The following is a 23,744-nucleotide window of genomic DNA, read 5'->3' as shown; positions in this document are numbered from 1 at the left end:
AGCTGTTTCTCCTCATTAAGAGAGTTCTATTTTGATGAGCAAAATAGAGGCAAGCACCTTGCATTATTACTTCAGGGAACTTCAAGACTAGTAAAAATGCACAAACACAATCACTTGGGAACAAGTTCCACTCTGCGAACTCTGAAATCAGGTAACCATGCTGGGAATGTGGGCTTCTATTTTCAAGACTGCTAGTACTCAGGAAACGGGATGAGGCAAGGCTAGGCTAAATTGAAATGGCACAGAGTTCACTTAACGTGCTTAATTAGCCTTTTTCTTGACTCAGTATAGGCTTCTTTGCTGTCAACCTTTGACTATTTTCCCAGATTCCAACAAAATTGACTCTGGCAGTCTTTGTTCCATTTGTGTGCAGAGATAGACCCTTGACGTTCACTACCGGATTGTTTTTGCTGGTGTCATTTAGTGAAATCTGTAGATTTTTAAAAAATGGAATGAGTAGTGATGTGCTTTTGCTTTAACCATATTTTTGGCATATGATTTTTCCAATAACTAGACCATTGAAAAATGCTTTGGCTCCTATATAGGTTATACATATCCCTCTTGCTGGAGAAGACATATGTGCAATTTTCTATTATAAAACCTGAATTATTTTTCTTATAAGAGAACAAAAGGTAGAATAAATTCTATTCTCAAACACAGATCAACAATAGAATAAAAGCAGAAAAAATTCTGGTGAACACTGTAGGAAGGAAATGCAAGAAACTAGCTTCCTTTGGATATATTTCCATAGTGATAAAGTAGGTCATATCTACTAGATTAATTGGTAGTTCTTTAAATTTTTAAAAGTCTTTTCAGACTTTTTAATTTTTTAAAAGGCTCCTCTTGTTTTTTCATTAGAAAACAAACACACACACAAAAAACAGCATTAGTCTTGTGAAGGCGGCAAGAAATTCTAGTGCCTAAGAAGCTTGTAAATCAGGAAATCCTATAGGAAGAATTAAGAAAAATGGTAGTGATTTTTATGGTGTTCAAGTATTTAAAGCTTTGAGTCAATATTTTGACTGTTAGTAATCATATTAATAGTTCTGGGGGCCAGGTGCAGTGGCTCACGCCTGTAATCCCAGCACTTTGGGAGGCCGAGGCAGGCGAATCACGAGGTCAGAAGATTGAGACCATCCTGGCTAACACGGTGAAACCCCGTCTCTACGAAAAATACAAAAAAAAAAAAATTAGCAGGGTGTGGTGGCAGGTGCCTGTAGTCCCAGCTACTCGGGAGGCTGAGGCAGGAGAATGGCGTGAACCTGGGAGGCAGAGGTTGCAGTGAGCTGAGATCGCACCACTGCACTACAGCCTGGGCAACAGAGCAAAACTCCGTTTCAAAAAAAAATAAATAGTTCTGGGAAGTAACTAATTACTATTTTGATGTTATCAGAAAAAGAAGTGGGGTTCAAAGAAGAGCTAAATCACTTGCCTATGATTGCATAGTAGATGGCATAGGTGGGATTTTAAGCTACATCTTCAAAGCTCTATAAAAGGTGGTGCAATTGCTAGAAAAGTGATAGCAGATCAGACCAAGTCCAAGGACCTAACAGTGCACAGGGAGTGTGTAGTGTATGTATAGCCAACACAAGGAAGAACACTAGATTGAGAATATAAGCAAAGAGAACCTGAGTAATTTCCTTACAGAAACAAACCTTACTGCATCCCATCACTCAAAGCAAAAGGAGTTACATAATCTATAGATGCTACAAATATATTCTGAAAAAAAAACAATGGGGCATTGTTTCAAAAATGCACTGCTCAGCTCCTAATATTTTGAGTATTATCCAGTAGAGCTCAGCTATGTAGATCCTTCAAGGGAGGAATTAGTCTAAAGTGATGAATAATTTATATTATTAATAATTCAGATTATTAGTAATAATTAACATTCATTTTTATTTGAAATAACTCTAAAAATGTTTTACACATAATTTATTAAATGATTGCTTTTTGTTGCAAATGATGCATCTGAAGTGTGTGCGTTTGTGTTTCATTTTCTTTTCTGCCAGGCTTCCATCAAAAGTGTTAGCTAGATCCCTCTAGCTAGATCCTTCTAGTAACAGTTCCTTTGTGCTTTTCATCTACATTTAATTGACTGATGGTCATATAGAGATATGAAAAGCACTTTACAAATCCTTTGGCTAAATGAAAAGATCAAATCTAATAATTATAAGAAATTTAAAATCAATTAGCAAAATAAGAAAAATCTTTCATTATTGTTAAATTAATTAGCATTAATTACATATTTTAAACATGTAACAGCAATATAATTTCCATCCAAGTGAACTGCAACCAATTTTCAGTTTGCTATTATAAACAGTCTAGGTATAGGCCGGGCGCGATGGCTCATGCCTGTAATCCCAGCACTTTGGGAGGCCGAGGTGGGCGGATCACGAGGTCAGGAGATTGAGACCATCCTGGCTAACACGGTGAAACCCCGTCTCTACTAAAAAATACAAAAAAAATTAGCCGGGCGTGTTGGCAGTTGCCTGTAGTCCCAGCTACTACGGAGGCTGAAACAGGAGAATAGCGTGAACCCGGGAGGCGGAGCTTGCAGTGAGCCGAGATCGGCCCACTGCAGTCCATCCTGGGTGATAGAGCAAGACTCCCTCTCAAATAAATAAATAAAAAATAAACAATTAGGTATATGTGCTTTTCCATTTGTAGAAATGTTATGATTTAAAACACTGAGATTCTTAAAACTAATTTATTCTCTGAGTATTCTTGGATTTAGCATAATCACCATTATACACACAGAAACCAAACCAATGAAATTACAGTATTGAGGTAGACTTACAATATAAGTATCATCAACATACTTTGGCTTTTCTATTTCTACTTTCTTCCTCATAAAATTTCTCAACATGTTTCTGTATAGCATCATTGTGTTAATTTAAAAAGTAGTCATCAGAGAAAGGCTACTAAATTTAGTAAGATTAAGTTTTCAAGAAGAATCGAAGTAGCTATAAAATTCAACTACTTCAACCTGGTTTGTCCTCACCTTTGTATTTTGTGTGCTTAGTTCAATCTCTAAAATAACTATACCTTTTCATAACTTTGCAATAAAACCACATTCAATGTTAAATTCTAAAGTTCAGTCACTAAATTGCACATGATAAAATTCAAAATGGAAATCATCAAATATTGTTGAAAATGAGAGTCAAGACAATTGTCAAAGGTGTCGTTCTGAGTACAGAAGTTGTGAAAAATAATTAGTTAATGCTGGGTTGGAATTCAAAACAGATTTTCAAAGACAGGACAGTTTAGGGAAGTATAAAAAATTATCTCCGATTAACATAATAACATAATGTCCTAAGAGGAGAAATAATTTATTCCAATTTTACCATAGAATTATTTTCTCATGTACACTTCTATTTACTAAAATAATAGCTGCAAGCATTTTATCCTGGCAAACATTTAGTGTCATTGTACTACAAAAATTTTTTGATGATATTATACAATAGATTATAACACTGTCAATGGTTCTGTATGTAATATTTAGTAACCATGCCCTTTCTTATACTATTTACTTATAGTTCTATCATTACCTCATTGATTCATTTATACTATAAGGAATCTTTTTATTTACAAATATTTTTATTAAGTTTTATATCTGAACATATCCTGGTATTTTTTAAATGATTCATCATGTCTATCTTGGTCCTGTACTTCCTTGAAGATGGGTCTTCATATGGATGAATCTTTTTACTGAAGCATCAAGTACAGTCTGTACATATATCTGGATTCTTAGAAATGTATATTTAAGATTAAAATGATGATAAGCAATTCTTATGAGAACTATCTGAAATTTTATCTAGAACTCATATATATTTTTATATTTCTATCTACTCATCTATTTATGTACCTATCTATATGTTTTTTCTCAGTACAAAAGTAATTTATATCCACTGAACAAAGACTGCAAATGTAAACCAAACAAGACAAAATGCAGTTGACCTGAATAATATAGGTTTGAACTCCACGGGTTCACTGATTTTTTTCATAAATATATTGACGTTTATTTTGGAGATTTGGACAATTTGAAAATATTCTGAGAACAACTGTGTAGTCTATAAGTATGAAGAAATGAAATAAAAGTTGTGTATATTATGAAGCATATATTTAGATACTAGTCTATTTTATTATTTACTATTATTAAATATAAACAAATCTATTATAAGAGGTTAACATTTATCCAAACTTATTCACACAATCGCTTACATACTGTACATAGTGCCATTCACAGTCCAGAGAAATGTAAACAAACCAAGATGCAATATTAAATTATAACTGCATTAAATTAACTGTAGTACATACTGTACTACGTAATAGCCACCTCCTATTGCTCTTGTAGTGAGCTAAAGTGTTGCAGGTATCCTCATAAAACGCAATTATCTCCACTCCACGTGAGCAGTTCGTCTCTCCAGTAAATTTTGTATCACCGTAGAAAGTGATCACTCACGGTGCTCAAGTATTTTTGACCATGTTCGATGCAATGCCATAAACTTTGAATAACATTATTAGACACAAACAAAGTTCCACACTAAGTGATGTGGAAATGCTCCCAAGGATCAGAATTAAGTCATGATATTAAAAGAAAAAGTTGGTTTGCTTGATATGTACCGTAAATGGAAGTCTACAGATGTGGTTGCCTGCCATTTTAGACAGAGTATTCATCTTGTAAACAGATGATGCAAACTCATGGCAATGAAAAATATAGTACAGTACTGTAAGTGTATTTTCTCTTCATTATGATTTTCTAAATAACATTTTCTTTCCTCTAGCTTGCTTTATTGTAAGAATAAATTATACAATTTATATAACATACAAAATATGTGTTAATTGTTTGTGTTACAGTAAGGCTTCAGGTCAGCAGTAGGCTCTTAGTAATTACATTTCTGGGGAGTGAAAAGTTATGAGCAGGTTTTTGACCATTCATGACATCAGTGCCACTATCCCCTATGTTGTTCAGGGGTCCGCTGTAAAACATAACAAAACAAGTTTAATGCAGTTTTCCATAACCACAGTTAACCTCTGAGCATGTATCTCTTCAGTCCATGCACAGACTTTGCTTATTTTATTTTTAACGGCTTAATTATACCATTCATACAATATTGTGCTATGTTTATATAATTTATTGAATCTTAAATTAGTGTTTTATAAACATTTTTTAACATGTGTATTCTATTGCACCAAGTGGCTATATCATTTGTCATTTACATAAATATTCATTTATGTCTGGGCTTTTAAATTGCTTAAAATGTTTCCTACAACATAATAATGTTAAAATGTATTCATGCATAAAGCTTTATTCATATTTATTGTTATTTCCTCAGAATAGTTGACCAGAAGTGAGTTAGTATCACAAGGGGCAGACATATGTGGAAGACTCTTCATGCTAATTACTAATTATTTTGTACATGCAAGTTACACTGCCATTAGGAATATAAGAAAGTGCCAATTCCATTGAGCAGTCTTTAAAATTATGTACTTCTAATTTGTGAAATTAAAATGAGACTAACTGATACAATTTCATTTAGTTAAAACATAATGAAGTTGAAAAGTTGAGTATTTTCTTTATATATTTTGATGCATAGAAGCAATATCCAAACAATGCAGAAGTATATATGGTAATAAGTAAAGTCTCCTTTTATAAGGGCTCATAGCTGTTTCTCTTTAGGACGATGCAGCAGGTTGTTGAGTAATCTCTCAGATTATTTACTGAAGCAATTACATAAAAGAGCATTAAAATATGCAGTATTTTTTATATCTGGAATATATTCCATTTAAAATGAGTAATTTTGGAGACATCTCTGTGTCAGTACTAATACACTATCATTTTTACAACTGCAGCGTGGAATTTCATTTGGTGGAAGGTTCATAGTTTAAGCATTTCTCTATTGTTTTACATTTGAATATTTCTACATTTTCTTGTTGCAACCAGTGCTGCCATAAATATCCTTGTGCATGCTACTTTGTGGCCATTTATGAGCATTTATTAAGGGGAAATACTGAGGGACATTATTGCTTTATTGAAGAAGAGTCACAACTTAACTTTTATGAAAGAATGCCAAATCGTTATCCAGAAAACCTAAAACAATTACGTTTCTACCAATACTATATGAGAGATTATATTTGTTCACATCCTTAGCAGTCTCAGATCTTAACACACTTTATCGTTGTTGCCAATTAAATGGTGAAATACATATATCTTTTTAGGGATTTAATTTACATTCATCTAATTATTTATAAGATTGTGAATCTTCTGATGTTTATAGCTCATTAATTCCTCCCTTATATGAGTAGTAGCTATTTGTTACATATTCTTTTCAGTTTCTTGTTTTGACTATTAACAATTCATTTTATAGTCAGAATATTGATCTTTTCTGTCATATTTTCTCTCATTTGTTAGATTACCTTAACCATTGTTTATTTTTAATATAGTCACCTTTGTCAAGCTTTATGCTTTTAACTTATATGACTTTCATCTTGCTTTAAAAAGTCTCTTCTTCAATATGTATGTTTTTTGTTTCTAATAGCATTATAATACTATTAATACCAATCGTCAAATACTATATATAATTTTATTCTTCACTTCAATTTTTCATCTATATAGATACCATTTTATGTTAAAAATTACATATACATGTTTTAATATTAAATTGCCTCAGTACTGTAGATTATACAGTGTTTAGCTCAACCCACTATATTATATAGCCTATATTTCCCTACTGATATAAAATGCTACCTTTATTCTATTATTAATTTTATACATATGGTATGTTTGCTTCTAAAATCTTTATTCTATTCCACCAATATTTTCTGTCTTGTTAAGACACTACTACATTGTTTAAATTTATAACAGTGGAGTGTAGTATGTATGTACATGTATATGTGTGTATATAGAGGTTTTTATGTGCATTTATATATACATATACAAGGACTATATAAAATCAGGAAATTTATATTATATTTAGGAAAATATCATTGAATAGTTTTCTTTGTGTTTTTGACCTAGAACAAAATTTGTTGAATGGGTAAGACATTCACATTGTTAAAGGCATACAAACAGAAGTTACGTATTTTGAAAAATCTCCCTTTTATCCCCTGCCTTTCACCTGCACAGTTTCTACACTTGTAAAGTGCTACTCCCATCCTCAAGATAAGTAACTGATCTTTTGATTTGGGGTAGAAGAGAGTAAAGAGAGTTGAATTAATTCATTATACTCCCTAGTTCACAGAATACCACAATTATTTATATGGACAAGATCCTTCTTTTATTAGTTTATCAATTGTCTTTATTTCTATTCCACACTTTAATTTTCCTTCTCCAAACTGTGTAGTCAACAACTCTCATGTTTAAAGTATCCTTTGCTTTGTGTTTTTCTTATAAAATAGGTATAGCTTTTTGGCTTGTTTGTGTTTGCTGTGCTTTTTTTTACAGTTTTCATTTATATAAATGATAATATGGCCTATATCCCATATTGCATCTTACTTCTTTTCTTTTTTTTTTTTTTAAGACAGAGTCTTGCTCTGTCACCCAGGCTGGAGTGCAGTGGTGTGATCTCGGCTCACTGCAACCTCTGCCTCCCAGGTTCAAGCCATTCTCCTGCCTCTGCTTCCTGAGTAGCTGGGATTACAGGCACATGCCACCACGTCCAGCTAATTTTTTTTTTTTTTGTATTTTTAGTAGAGATGGAGTTTCACCATGTTGGCTAGGCTGGTCTTGAACTCTTGACCTCAGGTCATCTGAGTTCCTCGGCTTCCCAAAGTGCTGGGATTGCAGGCATGAGCCACTGCACCTAGTTGTGTCTTACTTATTTTCTTTCAATCCTACATTTTAAAGAAATATTCTTGTTGCTCTGTTTATATTTAGTCTACTGCTTTATAATCATCCACAGAAATCTATAGTGTGGCCCGCCATATTTTACTTAATCAATCATGTGTGCGTTCATGTAACTTCAGTCACTTTTGGATTGGTTGATGGCTGAGCTCAGCTAGGATATCTGGGATGGGTGGGCTTCTCTCTCAGTGTTTTTTTTTTTATGATCAATGATCCTATACAACATTCTTCAAAAAGTGACTGCAGTACTCTAAGAGGGAAAGCCCTAACTAGTCAAGTCTCTGCTTCCTCCTGTTTGCTGATGTCCCGTGGGCATAAACAAGTCACATGGCCAAGTCTAGGGTCAGTGTGGGAGAGGACTACCCAAGGGCATTGATACTGGCAGGTAGGATTAATTGGAGGCCATTATTACAACAATCTAGTATTTAAGGTATTAGTTCAACTGTTTGTCTCTCTCTTGAGGTAGCTTTGTATTTGTCCTGATTTTATGAATAGTCCATTACTTTCCACTTGTAGCCCATATACATGTAGTATATTTCTGAAGTCTATTTATTTCATTGGTCTTTCTCTTTCTTAATAAATAAATTCTTCACTGATTTCCTTCTAGCACCTGTATAATACGTATAAATATACAGGAGAAAAAATCTCCCACAGTTTTTTTTTTTCAAAACCTATCGGCTGTCTTTTATGGTAGGGTTTCCATAAAATTTACAGTCAGTTTACCAAGTTAAACAGCATTAGTATTTTAATTTTAGATTTTAGAATCAGCCAATCTAATTATAAAATGTTAATATTTTGAAAGAGTATATTAAATTTATAGATTGACTTTGAACATATTTTAAAGGAATGTGATAGATTTCTATTTATTTCAGTCATTTTTAATTGCAATAGAAAGAAAAATTTATTTCTGCTTCTGTGTGTTCATAGATATTTTACCTTTTTAGTTGCTAATATTAATCAGTCATTTTTCCAATTCTCTCTCTTGATTAGTTTTTGTTAGTATGTATAAAATATATTAATTTTATATTATTTTGTGCCCCTTGACATTTCAAATTATTTAGTTTAACAGTAGGTTTACAGTTAATTTTCTAGTGTTACCTATATTCTATTATATCTTCTTTGCCCCTATGTTTGCAATTTCTAATCTGCTAAATATCTTCATCTTTTATTGTTATATTGGTTGGTATTGTATTTTTAGTTCTGAAATATAATTTCGATGATAGGCCTTGACCTGGAGAATTTGTTCACTGTCAGGTTTTTAGAATACCTGCTTCTAGAATCTGTTTGCTATTTAAATCCCTTCAGGATTTATCTCTTGTCTTTGATTTAAAATTTGGTATCTACAAAAAGGCTATTTCTTCTTAAATCAATAATAGCTAAATAAATCCAACCATTAATTGAATAGATCAAGGAAAACATAGGAGTCAAAGGCTAAAATGCTTCCAAATGTTTATTTAGACATAATTTGAAGACCCTAAAAGCAAAACACAACTTTGACTTTATTTTCCCTAATTTGCACATACCCCAAAACAGGCAAACCAAAATATAAACTTTTTTAAAAATAGCAAATCCAGATAAATTTCTAAACATATATTACAATCTATTTTATGTATATTACATAGTCTGGTAAGCAATAATTACTCATGCAGTTTTAATGTGTCTGGAGAAATTGTAAAGGGTAATTGGAAAATAATAATAAATTAACTAGTATTGATCATGTGTGTAACCTTTACTACATGGTTATTAAAATTACGTGTATTGGCCAGGTGTGGTGGCTCACGCCTGTAATCCCTGCACTTTGGGAGGCTGAGGCATGCAGATCAGCAGGTCAGGGGATCTAGACCATCCTGGCTAACATGGTGAAACCCCGTCTCTACTAAAAATGCAAAAAATTAGTTGGGCACGGTGGCACGCGTCTGTGATCCCAGCTACTTGGGAGGCTGAGGCAGGAGAATCACTTGAACCCAGAAGGTGGAGGTTGTAGTGAGCTGAGATTGCGCCACTGCACTCCAGCCTGGGCGACAGAGTGAGACTCTGTCTCAAAAAAAAAAAAAAAAAGGGTACTTTATCTATAATTAAATGTTAAGAAGCATTTTCTAAAATTTTACCAGAAGTAAGAAAATGTTACCTAAATATTCATTTCGGGTAAAAACAAAAGTTAAAACAATTTATGTTCCCCACTTGCAAAGTTGATACAATTTTTCTTTTTCAGCTGTCAAATGAACCCTATTAGAAATTAAATATACATGTCACGTCTTCACTCCATGTAGCTCTATACATTCACTAGACTTGAGTTTTTCACACTCTTTGGCTAAGGAACTCTGGGACTGCTGTTTTGCATTTCCATCCCCAGGTACATTTGCCACTCCTCTGCACCTTGCCCTCCATCCCAAAAGGCTCGCTAATATGGTTTCTTGTTGGTTTGGAAAATGAGAGGCCTGACTGGAGATTGCAAGGAGTGGGACTAGAGTACTAGCCCCCACCATCGGCTCCTTGTCGGCTCATTTATAGGAGAGCAGTGGTTTCCTCAGATCAGAATTCACAGCTCCTCAGGAAGCACACATTTGCAAATAGCTCCTTTCTTCCCGGACCAGCAGTGGTAACAGCTTCATTGTTACTCTCCTCATATTACTGCATTATCCCTTGTGGTCAGTTGACACTTCTCTGAAAATAGTCACTTTATTGTGCCCCTCTTGATCTATTCCAATTAGAATTTGCCCTTTCCTTCTGGCATCTAGACCAATATAAACTCTCTCTTCAAATGAAAGCCTAACATAACAAAAATGTAATTTACTAGCTGAAGCTGGGATGTAGCTACATCCATCCCTTCTCCCATCTTTGAAGAGGTTCTGGAAACACCCTTTGAAAGTCAGGGCATAGGAATATAAGCACCCTTCTGCTTGACTGTAGTTTACCTTAAGGATAAAGACCATTTATTTTCTCTCCATTTCCTTCATAGTGTTTTTCACAGTGTACATACATAGTAGATTGTGAATAACTATTGAATTTGGTCATATGGTATTTAGAATCCAACTCATGCAAAACCTGTTTCTTCATAAAATTTTTTTTCAGTTACTATTTCTCTCTTGCATGTATAAAATGAACACGTTGGTAATATTTTTTGATTAATTAATAGATTTTAAAACTGCTTTTCCTTTTCTTTTTTTGAGACAGATTCTCACTCTTTTGCCCAGGCTGGAGTGCAGTGGCTTGATCTTCACTCACTGCAGCCTCTGCCTCCTGGGTTCAAGTGATTCTCCCACTGCAGCCTCCCAAGTAGCTGGGACTACAGGTGCACGCCACCATACCTGGCTAATTTTTGTATTTTTAGTAGAGTCAGGTTTTTGCTATGTTGGCCAGGCTGGTTTTGAATGCCTGGCCTCAAGTGATCCATCCACCTCAGCATCCCAATGTGCTAGGATTACAGGTGTGAGCCACTGCACCCGGCCTTGCTTTTCCCTTTGTTTCATCTTACTTTTCTATTTCTACCTCTGTACTTCATAAACATTTTCTTGTTCTTCTAATTGCTTACTGTTTCTTTTATGCCACCTCTGACCCACTTATCAACGCCTGCATAAAACACACATTAATCTAAAAAATGAGTGACTTTAGGGAAGCTACTCTTTTCAGATTTTCAGGTTATTTTTTCAATCCCAAATTAGGAAGAACAACCAATTTTATAAAATGCCACCTTAAGACATAGTTGTCAGTTTTGTGTCCTAAGCTCTTAATCTCCTGAAAAAGAGTTAGAGGGCTTTAATATTTGAAATACAATCTACAATATATATGATGTATATAGATTTTAGCTGGGTACAGTGGTTTATTTCTATAATCTCAGCGCACTGGGAGGCCAAGGTGGGAGGATCCTTTGAATCCAGGAGTTCAAGGCTAGCCTTGGCAACACAGCAAGACCCACCTTTACAAAAAATACGAAAACTAGCAAGGCATGTGGTATATGCCTGTAGTCCCAGCTACTCAGGAGTCTGAGGCAGGGATTCCCTTGAGCCCAGGAGTCAGAGGCTGCAGTTACCTAAGATCAGGCCACTGAACTCCAGCCTGGGCAACAGAGTGAAACCCTGTCTCAAAAAAAAATAAATTAAAATTTAAAAATCTGATTTTGCCATATGTCCCAATTACTCACTAAAAGTAATAGACCTTTATACTGCAATACTAATCCTGTTAAGCAATTGGACACTTTGAATGTACTAAAATTAAATTATGGATTTAGGTTTTGATTTTGCCTAGAACAATTAGACTCCCTGCATATCAGAATAAATAGAATACTGAAAGAAAATAAGGACTTCTATGTTCAGAAGCACATTCTAGTTTTTTAAGGAAAAAAGTCTATAAGTGAAATTTAGGGAAGAAGTAATATAGCTAAAATGTTTAATTTAGAATTTCTATAATGTACTTATTCAGGTGGGGGAACAGCCTGTGGTTTATTTTAGCTTTTAACCTATGCTTTGGAAACAGAAAACTTCAAAGTGCTATCATTTCTGAAACACATCTAAGCATTAGGACCATTCAGAAACTGTCCTTGCTCTTGTAATAAATCTTTACTAAATGTGGCAATTCTAGTTCTCTCTGCTTCCCCTCTCACAAACATGAATGTGACCACCCTTTATAAACAGGTATGTTTTACTGAACTATTTATGTGATGATGTTCAGATAAAAACTGAATCCTCTGGTACTTGAGTAGGAAGGGCATTCAATCTTTTCTTACAAGGGTTGGTGTGGGATAATAGAAAAAACTAAATATAAATTCCCTTATATTCATTTATTCATAAATGAATGATAGCTCATGTCAGATTTATGGTTTATGTCCATGAAAATACTGTGTCAGCTATAACATAATGGAAGATGTCATTGAAACAGCATATTTTGAGTGGGTTTACTTATTAATTATGTGTAGGGGAAGAAATATGATTGTAGCATCTTATATGTTCAGCATTTCTTACCTTTCAGTTAGAAAACATGGCGTTTATAATCCAATTAGAAAAGCTAGATATTAATAATATGACCCACACTTATTTATAAAACACTAACCACCTAATTATGTGTTTTGGATTTAAGTCTTCACAAGTAAAATTCCCATAATACAAATTCCTATGGCTGTTCAAATTCTGTGGTTCTGGAATTTTTTTTCAAAGAATATGACTTTAATAATTGGGACATCGGAACAGCTTTCAAAATGCTTTTGTTTTAGATGTGAATTGCAGCACAGTTGGTTTTTATAACAGGATAGAGTGTTTGGGTAACCCATTCCTCAAATACACCCAATCACCCCTCACTACTTTTCATTTGCAACAATTAATGCACGTGCGAAGGCTTGTTTTGAAATCTGAGGCGGTGTAGATGATGGGGTTTGAGGAAGAAGATCATGTAGGAATGGGGAGGAAGCATTTGGTCCTTTCCCAGCTATTTGTATGGAGATTGAGCCTCAGTGGTTAAACATTGAAAGTCGGTAGTAAGAAGAACTGTTGAGATGAGAAGTTCTAAGGACTCTGGAGACAGCCAGTGCTATGTTAAGCCAGGAGATAGAATGATTGTTATTCTGCAAATCTTACAGTGTTCTTTACTTACGAGCTTTAATGTATCTGGGACCATATGGGGACATTGCTCTTGGTGGTGACCATGACAAATTTACACAGGGAGTTGCTTGCAATCATGAGATTTCTTCAGTAGCATCTCAGGCGACTAATTTGAAAAGAGAATAGGAGCATCGTAACATGGCAAGTGCTCAGGTGACAATGCCTGGAACCTTGTTTTATGAGACTGTGTGACCAGGGATTGAGTAAAGGACATGGGAAATCATCCATTACTCAAGTGCAAGAATTGCTGCCTGGCTTTGGGGGATATGGAGACCTTCAAGCACTGACTCTATCAGGCTTTGTGGTTTTCAACCATGCATCCCTAAATACTGTTCTCTTCCTTCCTCGGCCAAATAACTTCTCTTACAAGTCTCCTGAATTGCTGTGACATAAACGCTGACTGCAGCCTCTCCACGTCCTTTGATATCCAGGTCCTAAAGTAAGCCACAAAATTTTCTGTGACTTTTAGCAAAAATTCTTGGGTAAGCCGAGGATCTATTTTAAATCCCATCATCTGTGCAGAGCTCAGGTTCACCTAGTATGCTGTAGCCTACTGCTCCATGTTCTCAGTAAGAACTGAAGCAGTGCCTCTAGTGAAGGTGGAGGTAGAGTGAGCTAGGCTGTCTTTATTTTTAACAATGTGAGATATTTGGTGATAAACCAATATGTGGACTGGACATAGACACTGTTGGTACGAGTGAGAGCAAGAATAAAAACATGTATTTTATTGTCAATGTGATCTCTCTAATACACATTAATGGAAAATTATAGCCACACTTGGGTAACACTATTTATTTTTAACATTGTGAGAATATTACCTGCACAGAAAAATTGATATTAAGTTTGTGTTGTTTTTCTCATCCTTGGGTTATAATAATCTGTTATCCCACAGAAAATGTTTTATGTGATTAATAATTGGAAAATAATGCTACTCACGGTGTAAAGGACTGGCAATTTCTATTTATTGAGAATCTACTGCATGCCTGGTAGTATACATACATTTACTGTCATCCTCAGAGCAAGGTAGTACTTTTATCCTCTTCCTGCTGATGAAGGAATTGGAACTCGTGGAAGTCAAGGACTTTACATAAGGTCACATTTACGTAAGGTCTATTATTTTGAAAATCTGGATCATGAAAATAAGTTAGCTTGGAAGGAAAGCCCTTACTTCATCCAAAACAAGTCTCTTCAAATGAATCATTTCAGGATCTTAGCTTAAATCATGAAAGCAGTAATTAAAGTTGAACCTTTTTATGAACTTTATAGTAAACTACATTGATTAGACATTCAGAAAGAGAAAATGATTTGGAAAAAAGAAATAACTATAACTCTTTTCACCAAATTTGACAATCCATACCATGCTATGCTGAGAGCCCACGCTTTTCTATTGGCATTAATTTCCTAAAAAAAAACAGTAATTTTGAGAGTCAATTTTAACTCATTTCTCAGTCTGCAACTTTCTGTACACATTCTGACAAATACTAGACAAACTATGTTAGGCCTAATACTGTGCAGGATTTTATTATACTAAGCAGGCATGAAAGTTGAGAGCCTCGTAAATATTAATCAGAGACTAATGAACAGTGGGAGACTTCTGAATATCAATCTGTACGGGGGAAATTTTGAATTAGAGACACCACTTCCTAATCAATAAATCAGTGGTGAAAAATTGCAGGCATTCTCATGCATCTGCTTATGTAGCTACATCTCCAGCCCTAAAGGAGCATACAGTGCAGATGCCAAAATAGATGTAATTTTATCATCCCACAAAGATCTTCTGCATTTTTAACTGGACCATTTTTTTTTTATTTTTAATTACTTCCAAAAGTAGCTAGATTGTATCACAGAAAACTTGAGTACATTTGGTAGTATCAAAGTTAAAATTGTTCAGGAGTAAAGAGAGCTCGTCTCATTCTTCCTCATTAGCATTTGAAAATCTAGCCCAAAGGGACTAGAAGACTCAAGGTTAAGAGGACAGCTGAAATGCCAAAGCTTGATTGGCTTATTGCTTTTATTCAGTGAGCCTAGTACTGCTTTTCCTCTGAGCTCATGTACAATTTATAACAGAAAGATATTTTTCAACATAATTCATAATTTTGCAAATAATACCAATATATTTACACACCTATACATCCTTAATGGTTGTCCATTAATAGAAAAATATTATCTGTTTATAGTAAATGGAGTTATTTTTTCAGACAAATCTGAGATTACATAGTGATACTTATGATGTTTATGATTTTTTGATGCAGAGACACAGAAATATGGGACTCAGTTGACAGTTTGAAGCTTTTTTATTCCTTATTATTCAGATAGGATTTTAAAACTACACTATGTTTATACACAAGGCATTAATATTTTAATGAAAATATTTATAAGTAATTATCAACAGTATGAATATTTCTTCATACCATCATAATCAAGACTGAAATTTATCCTGAATGGGTATGGTATGAGCTGGGTTTCCTGAAAGGACACAAACACATTTATTAAGGACACAGAAAAGATAAACAGCAAATAAGCTACAAGTGGTGGGCATCATTCAGAAATACACTCAAAATATTATTTTCAAATATATTGCTTTATGCCATTTCAAATACATGGAACAAGAAATAGTTACAAAATTAGGTAATAGTATAGCAGAATGCTATAATCAAGCTTTATTCACTAGCCCTGTTTCACTTTTTTATCACTCAAAATGTCTAGACTCATTGGAGACAGGGAGAGTTATGTTGATCTGCAATATATTCCCAGTGTCTTGCATTTAGTAGTTGTTGAACAAATATTTAAGAAAGCTTTATAAAGGAGTAGCTATACATTGCGAATTTTCATTCATATAGAAGAATTTGTACTCTCTCCAATGACAGCAAATAGTCTCCTCATAAATTTTAAATGTAGCTAAAATTATAATATGGTTTGCCAACTATATTTAATGTAAGAAGAATGGCAGCAATTACAATTTTATGTCTATTTTCATAAAACACCTGTGTGTAGGCACTCCCTTTCTTCTGCAATTGCAAAACAGGACTGATTTTGAGAATATTTTATTTTTCTATGATATTTAATATGTAAGTTTATTTATATTTTTGAGCTTGCTAAATGCTTACATTTAAAATTTTAAAGAGATATTACTCTGATTGTACCATATTTTGTACTATGTGTGGAAATGGTCATTTTTTTTACATAAATAAAACTACGTGTGATAATTATTTGTGATAATTAGCATAAAGATAATTACACAGGTGATGATAACATAATTGGCTCTCTTTAGAGTTTTTGTTTTGCTTTATCTTAATACTTATAATAAAGTAATTTCATTGTATTACTTATGAACACAGTGAATGGAAAAATATTTCTCTTATTTTTATTATGAGCTTTTAGAACTATTAGAAGGTGACAATCAATATTGTTAATGCAAACATAAATAAAAGTCCTTTACAATTCTATTGGCCAATATCTACTTTGGATATAATTTTGTTTAATAGTTTCTATCTCATTGTATCTTGCTTAACTTATTTTTGCTAGAAAGTTGCTTGTGTTCTAGGTGAGTTTAAAAATATATTTATACTTGCCACAGGTATCTCTGATAATTCTCAAGCAATATTTAGAAAATATGCTTCGAAAAGTTCTGAACTAATTTAAGGTCAACAAAACAAACAAAAATTGTTTAATTGGCTTTAATATAAAAATAAAGTTCTTCATTATTCAGTATAGGATAACAAATAAAATGCAGGCATATCATTAAAAATAGCAATATAAACATCGAAGGTTGAAAAATGTTATACTTAAATTTATCTAAATAATGATGAATGTCAGATTTATTTAATGTCCAAAAAACAATATAAGAAGTAAATGAAATGAGTGAAACCAATATATATTCAAGCCTTTTACCATTGCTGGGTTTGACAATAGTTAACCAAGCTTATTTAATATCACATGGTCTAGAAACTTACAGAATAATGTATACTTCTTCTTTCCACTATGTTAAAAGCAAAATTTGTTGCTGCAATTAACTAGATGTATGCTTTTAATTATTTTTCTTTCTACAGCATGAGTTATGATGATTTGGATGTAATGAAAGAATGACCTAGAGAAAGAAGGAGAGTGGCACAATCTACAGATTATTTCTAGACAATTGTAACACAAATTGCTGCCTCGCCTGACAATTAGAGCCTGGGCTTGTGATGGACCTTTCCACCTGTATCTAGTTTTTTTTCTTATGGCTAAAAACTCCATTGTTTCCTGTTTAACTCTGATTTTCATTTTTTTCAGGTTTGGATTTATTCTTCATAAAGATGAAGCTGCACTACAAAAAATTGATCTTGAAACCATGTCATACATCAAGACAATTAACTTGAAGGACTATAAATGTGTTCCTCAGTCATTGGCATATACACACTTGGGAGGCTACTACTTCATTGGCTGCAAACCTGACAGCACCGGAGCAGTTTCCCCACAGGTCATGGTGGACGGTGTAACTGACTCAGTCATTGGGTTCAATAGTGATGTGACAGGCACTCCATATGTCTCTCCAGATGGCCACTACCTTGTCAGCATTAATGATGTGAAAGGTCTTGTAAGGGTTCAGTACATTACCATCAGAGGAGAAATACAGGAGGCTTTTGATATTCACACAAATCTGCACATATCTGATCTGGCATTTCAACCATCCTTTACTGAAGCCCACCAATATAACATCTACGGTAGTTCAAGCACACAAACTGATGTGCTCTTTGTGGAGCTCTCTTCTGGGAAGGTCAAGATGATAAAGAGTCTCAAGGAACCACTCAAGGCAGAAGAATGGCCTTGGAACCGGAAAAACAGGCAAATCCAGGACAGTGGCTTGTTTGGTCAATACCTGATGACACCTTCCAAGGACTCTCTCTTCATCCTAGATGGACGGCTCAATAAATTAAACTGTGAGATCACTGAAGTTGAGAAAGGAAATACAGTCATTTGGGTTGGAGATGCCTAAAAACCCTATGATACAATTACTGAATGAAGCGTTTTACAATACATTGCACTTAATCCATTGTTTAAATTTACAACTTAACTTTTCAAGTTTATATCCTAGTCAAACAAAATTTACTTGGTTGGCCCAAATAAAATAAATTGTTTTTGACTAAGACATACACAATTAATTATATTGGTTAATTAGAAATACTCAGCACAATATTTAATGAGAAATCACATCAGTCACAAGAATCAAATGTGTAAATTATGCTTTAAACAATAAAGTAGGATTTAAATCATTTAAAAAACCAAACTGCAGGGAATTTCAGATGACATAAAGCATTATTTCATTTTGAGGGTAGTTTATTTTTTTCTCTGTCATTTTGGTATGATTAAACAAGAAATAAAAGATGTTGTGGAATCTTAAAATTCTTAATTCAAAATATTCGGTCCTGTCCACTGTTTATAATATTTTGTGCCTTGAAGGGAATGTCACAGGAGGAAAAGGAAGACTAAAACCTGCGTACTAAATGCCCTCATAACTATAAATCTCTTGTTGTTAAAAAACATCTCTTGAGCCAAATCCTGCCTTCAGTCTTTTGTTTAACCCTCAATGAACTATCAGTTGAAGGCATAAGTTGGCCTTAGGTTGTATACAGGTGTCAAACTCTACTTGACATTTACTGTATAATCTGCAGCATGCTATAGAAAGTGGGGAGGAAGGGAGGAAAAATAATTACAGTCAAAATATTTGCAATCTACTCATTTTGCTTTCAATCACTAGAGTGCATTATATTTTTAATGCAAGTTTGTCTGGGATGTCAACTGCCTACAGATGTTTATTACTAGCAGAATCGATTATTTATTAATAGATTGTTTCTTTTCATATAGTCCAATGTTTCATCATCAGGAACTTTCGGTTCTAAAAAAGAAACATTACTTTTGTCTGCTAGAGTAAACCATATATAGGGAAATTAACACCTAGGAAAAGAAAACTGGCAAGAGAATTGATGCGGTATTAGTGGCTTAGAAGAATTAGTAATATAAGTTGGGAATAAAGGGGTAGCCTGACAGTGGTAAGTAAAAATGTAGTTCTCCATTGTTTTTGCTATTTAAATATAACGTATCAAAAACCTTTATTCTAAATAATTTCCGCAAATGATTTCTTTTATTCATCTCCTTGTAATCCTACAAGCACCTTCTCACTATGTGCTGTAGTTTGAAACCTAACTAATCCTCCTACTTGAGACACTGTAGAGAAGTAAAAATTGTTGCTTCTGTTTTGTTTTAAGAGGAAACGAGAAGGCCAGCAGAAGTAGATTAAAACTAGAGAGCTGGTTTATTAAAATAAGCAGATAATTATCCAGGCTTAAAGTAATAGCTTACATGTTTTGAAAATCTTTGTACTTATTTTTGTTTTTATTGTTGCAAAAAAATGTTAATGGGCTGTTGAAATGACCTCCATTTACTTAAGGTAATCCAATAAGGTCTTTTTTAAATATACAAATTTTACTCAAGTTTAAATTGTGTAAAACTGCTTAGAAACCTGAAATTTTATAGTGTGTAATATGTGTATATAGCATCCTGAGCTGTGTGATACAGTAGATTTCTTCTTAGCAGAAACATTATGCGAGGTAGATTTAATAAGCAACAAAAATCAGCTTATGTTTCTACTTATTGAATCTGCTTTACTTTTTAGCAATTTTCTTCCTTGTGAACATGAACCATATAAAGTGTCTGTGACTTAATGATTTCAGTAAGTCTGTCGCATACATCCTTCTTTTGTAGCTTACACCATGTGGATGCTCTGTCTGTAGACGTTGCTTGATAAAAGGAGAATAAACCTCTTACATTTTAACCCTTGAGAGTTCAGTCAATGATTTACTATGCATACCGTTTTTAAAAACTTTCTCCCAGTGCTTCAGATATAGTGTGGTGCTCTGCATTATTCTGAAAGTGATGAGATCAGGTGAAGGTAAAGTAAACTGAGATCAAGGAAAGAGAAGTTAGTTTGTCTTTTAATATAAAATCTAAATTGGATATCCTTTGATTATTCAATGTTTACAGCAAGGCATATATTCTTTACATGATGTCTATTTCTATAGAATCCCTTCTTTTCTTGTGTATTCAATGAAAATATACGACTGGAATATCAAAATTATACTCAAAAGAGTAGGCTTTTCTTTCCATGACCTTATAGCCTTAATCATACAAATATTGAGTCACTTTTTAAAAACATTCGGATTGTTAAAATACTGATATTTGTGAGCTTTAAAAAATCAGATGAATATTTATGTTACAATTATATCTGAAGTAGATATTTCTTCAAAGACAGGGTAAAAGGTTGAGTAAGAAATAGCATACAGGGAATCAGTATGATCTTATGCACACCCGTGATTGAAGTGTAAATACTCATATTAGCAATAATGTGAGTGTGTGTAAAAAGTGAAAGTGAAGAAAAACTAGGGTAAAATGATGAGTAAACTGCTTTAAAAAGAAGCTATAACCCCAAAGAGTAGATTTTTTTTGTTCGTTTGTTTTTGTTTTTTCTTTTTTTTTGAGACAGAGTCTCGCTCTGTTGACAGGCTGGAGTGCAGTGGCGCAATCTCGGCTCACTGCAACCTCCACCTCCCGGGTTCAAGTGATTCTCCTGCCCCAGCCTCCCGAGTAGCTAGGATTATAGGCGCTCGCCACCACGCCTAATTTTTGAATTTTTCGTAGAGACAGGGTTTCACCATGTTGGCCAGGATAGTCTCGGTCTCTTGACCTCGTGATCCAACAGCCTCGGCCTCCCAAAGTGCTGGGATTGCAGGCATGAGCCACTGCGCCTGGCCCCAAAGAGTAGATTGTTAACAGCCAAAAAAAAAAAACAAATGAAATTATAGCAATGACAGGCATGGAATGAGTAAAGGTATGAAAGCAAGTATGGAAATACCATATGGGGAGGTCACTGAGCAAAACTGAAAGAAAGAAGTAAATGATTTAATTTAAAATTGTTGATATAGGTAAGACAAGAAAGTAGGTCATAAACAGTTTTTAAGGGAGAGAGGTGAAAATTGAAACTAGTTTAAAAACTTGGAATTAATTTAGGCAATAGAGGCCTAACTATAATCTTTCACTGCTTCTGTAGATACTGAATAACAAACTTCCAAAAAGAGAAATGATAGTGAAAACAGTATTTTTAAAATTTATGATCTTTTTAGTGGAATGAAAATTTAACTGAAGAATAGGGAAATTGGGGGAAATGGAATTACTTAGATAACTTTTGCAAAAATGTGAGTTTATGACCTTTATTGCACGACAATTAAATTGAAAGCATATTTTAAAAAATAAGACTTGTTAAGGAACCATACCTGAAGTGGCAACTGAATAAACATGGATCATAAAAGGGACACAAATGATAAGACTAAAATATGACACCATTGATAGAAATAAGAAAGCCTTAAAGGAGAACTAAATTGGGGTGACAGAATGAAGATCTGGATAAGGAACAAACTAAATGAAAATATAAGGCAATGGATATACTCCCAGGGAAGTGCCATCATATATAGCAAATAATGTAATTTTTAGGGGTCATTCTACCTTCTGGCTAATTATGTCCATGTAAAGTTGAAGCACGTAAAATATTTGTGATTTAGGACCTAATAACCTTTCTGATTCCCACTCAGAAGGTATTCACAGAATTTTATTTTATGAAATAAATTAATTCAGTTGAATTTTACTAATCAAGATATTTACATGATAAAACAATATGTTTGATACTATCAGACAAATTATTATATTGTGTAAATATTTGAAGACAGAAAAAATTAAGAACCATATTGATATTCAGGAAAACATCTTTGTATGATGTTTTCACTATTTATGGAAACCAATAAAATGAAATAAAAATGTACAACCCAATGTTGCAATTTTAAGAACTCTTAAGGGTCCCTTCTAGTTTCACTTGCTACATTTAGCATGTTCTTTTATGAATGGGCAAAGAGAACAAAGGCAGCACCTGCCAAATATCTATGTTTACTTTTCTTTCAATCACAGTCTAATATCATTTACTTCTGAGAAACTTCGGAGGGAGAAATGTATTCTGAAATTCGTGCTATAGAAATTCTCATCTGCTGTCTTAAGTCATGGTAAATTTTCCCATCTTTCTAGAAGACTGAATCTTCACCATAGGAGCATAGCTTTTTGTTTGTTTGCCTTTGTAAATTGCATAGTCCTGTTAGTAAATGGAAAAGCACTTAGCTTTTCAGTAAAATTCAGCAGCAAAATGAACCTGTCTCTGTGGTATTTAGTGGATACTGCACAGCTATTTTACAGTAATTTACAGCTACAGTTGGTGAAGTGGAAAAGTTTTAACAGTTGTTCTTTTATACTAGAGTTTACCAATAATAAAATTCTCTATTTTGGGACTTGTTTTCAGGGCTGTAATTAAGTTTGGCTGAAATTGACAAAGAACACACCAAAATACCAAACATATTCTGTTTTGATGTTTTGTAAATTTATGGAAAGACTGTCTCTAAATACACGTTTTCCTCCTTTTTAGAAGAAGAATCAAAATCACCTCAGTGTCAAAAGAATATTGATATTTCAATTGGAAAAATGTCCACATTATTTAAGTGGACAATTACTCAGTTATTCAAATATTCAATAATTATTCAAATATTCATTATTCAAGATACTTTTTGTATTTCTATTAAAACTAACAGTGTTATTTTACACCTGGACCCATAAACTTCCTCAAAGTTACATAGTCCAAATAAAATATCTCATGATAATCAAGGCAGATAGGTGAGAAAATACAGCTCTTTAAAAATGGTTAAATATGGCCAGGCGCAGTGGCTCACGCCTATATTTCCAGCACTTTGGGAGGCCGAAGCAGGCAGATCACGAGGTCAACAGATCAAGACCATCCTGCCCAACATGGTGAAACCTCCGTCTCTACTAAAAATACAAAAATTAGCTGATCACGGTGGTGCATGCCTGTAATCCCAGCTACTTGGGAAGCTGAGGCAGGAGAATCGTTTGAACCTGGAAGGCGGAGGTTGCAGTGAGCAGAGATTGTGCCACTGCACTCCAGCCTAGTGGCAGAGCGAGACTCTCTCTCAAAAGAAAAAAAAAAAAAAGGTTAAATACTGACATGCTCTGGTATGACTCTGCTCATCCACCTGCTTTTAAACTACTTCTGCTCTTCAGTTTCTGTCCTTTCAGAACTATTAACAAAGACTAGCCAAAAAATCAACATTTGACCTTATAAAGTATAATTTATCATTTTCTCTTTATTAATAAACATTGTCTTCAAACAACTATTATTCTGTAGGATAATTAAGTTGAGCAAGAGTGAATATTTTGATAAGTTA

General features: G+C 33.8%; 1 protein-coding gene across 6 annotated transcripts in view; it reads left to right on the top strand.

Annotated features, from left to right (window-relative positions):
• FSTL5 (follistatin like 5) overlaps nt 1-20,245 on the top strand; it is a 781,414-nt gene extending 761,169 nt beyond the window's left edge. For all 6 annotated transcript variants that reach the window (XM_003257915.4, XM_012507957.2, XM_030816289.1 and 3 more), the window contains one exon: nt 17,707-20,245. In XM_003257915.4, coding sequence (XP_003257963.1) covers nt 17,707-18,409 — 703 coding nt within the window. In that variant the 3' untranslated portion in view covers nt 18,410-20,245. The remainder of the gene's footprint in view (nt 1-17,706) is intronic.
• The last annotated feature ends 3,499 nt before the right edge of the window (nt 20,246-23,744 follow it).

The sequence above is a fragment of the Nomascus leucogenys genome, chromosome 7b (assembly GCF_006542625.1).
Source record: "Nomascus leucogenys isolate Asia chromosome 7b, Asia_NLE_v1, whole genome shotgun sequence".
Taxonomy (NCBI): domain Eukaryota; kingdom Metazoa; phylum Chordata; class Mammalia; order Primates; family Hylobatidae; genus Nomascus; species Nomascus leucogenys.
Note: the sequence above shows the minus strand (reverse complement) of the source record. Positions and strands in the feature narration are given on the sequence as shown.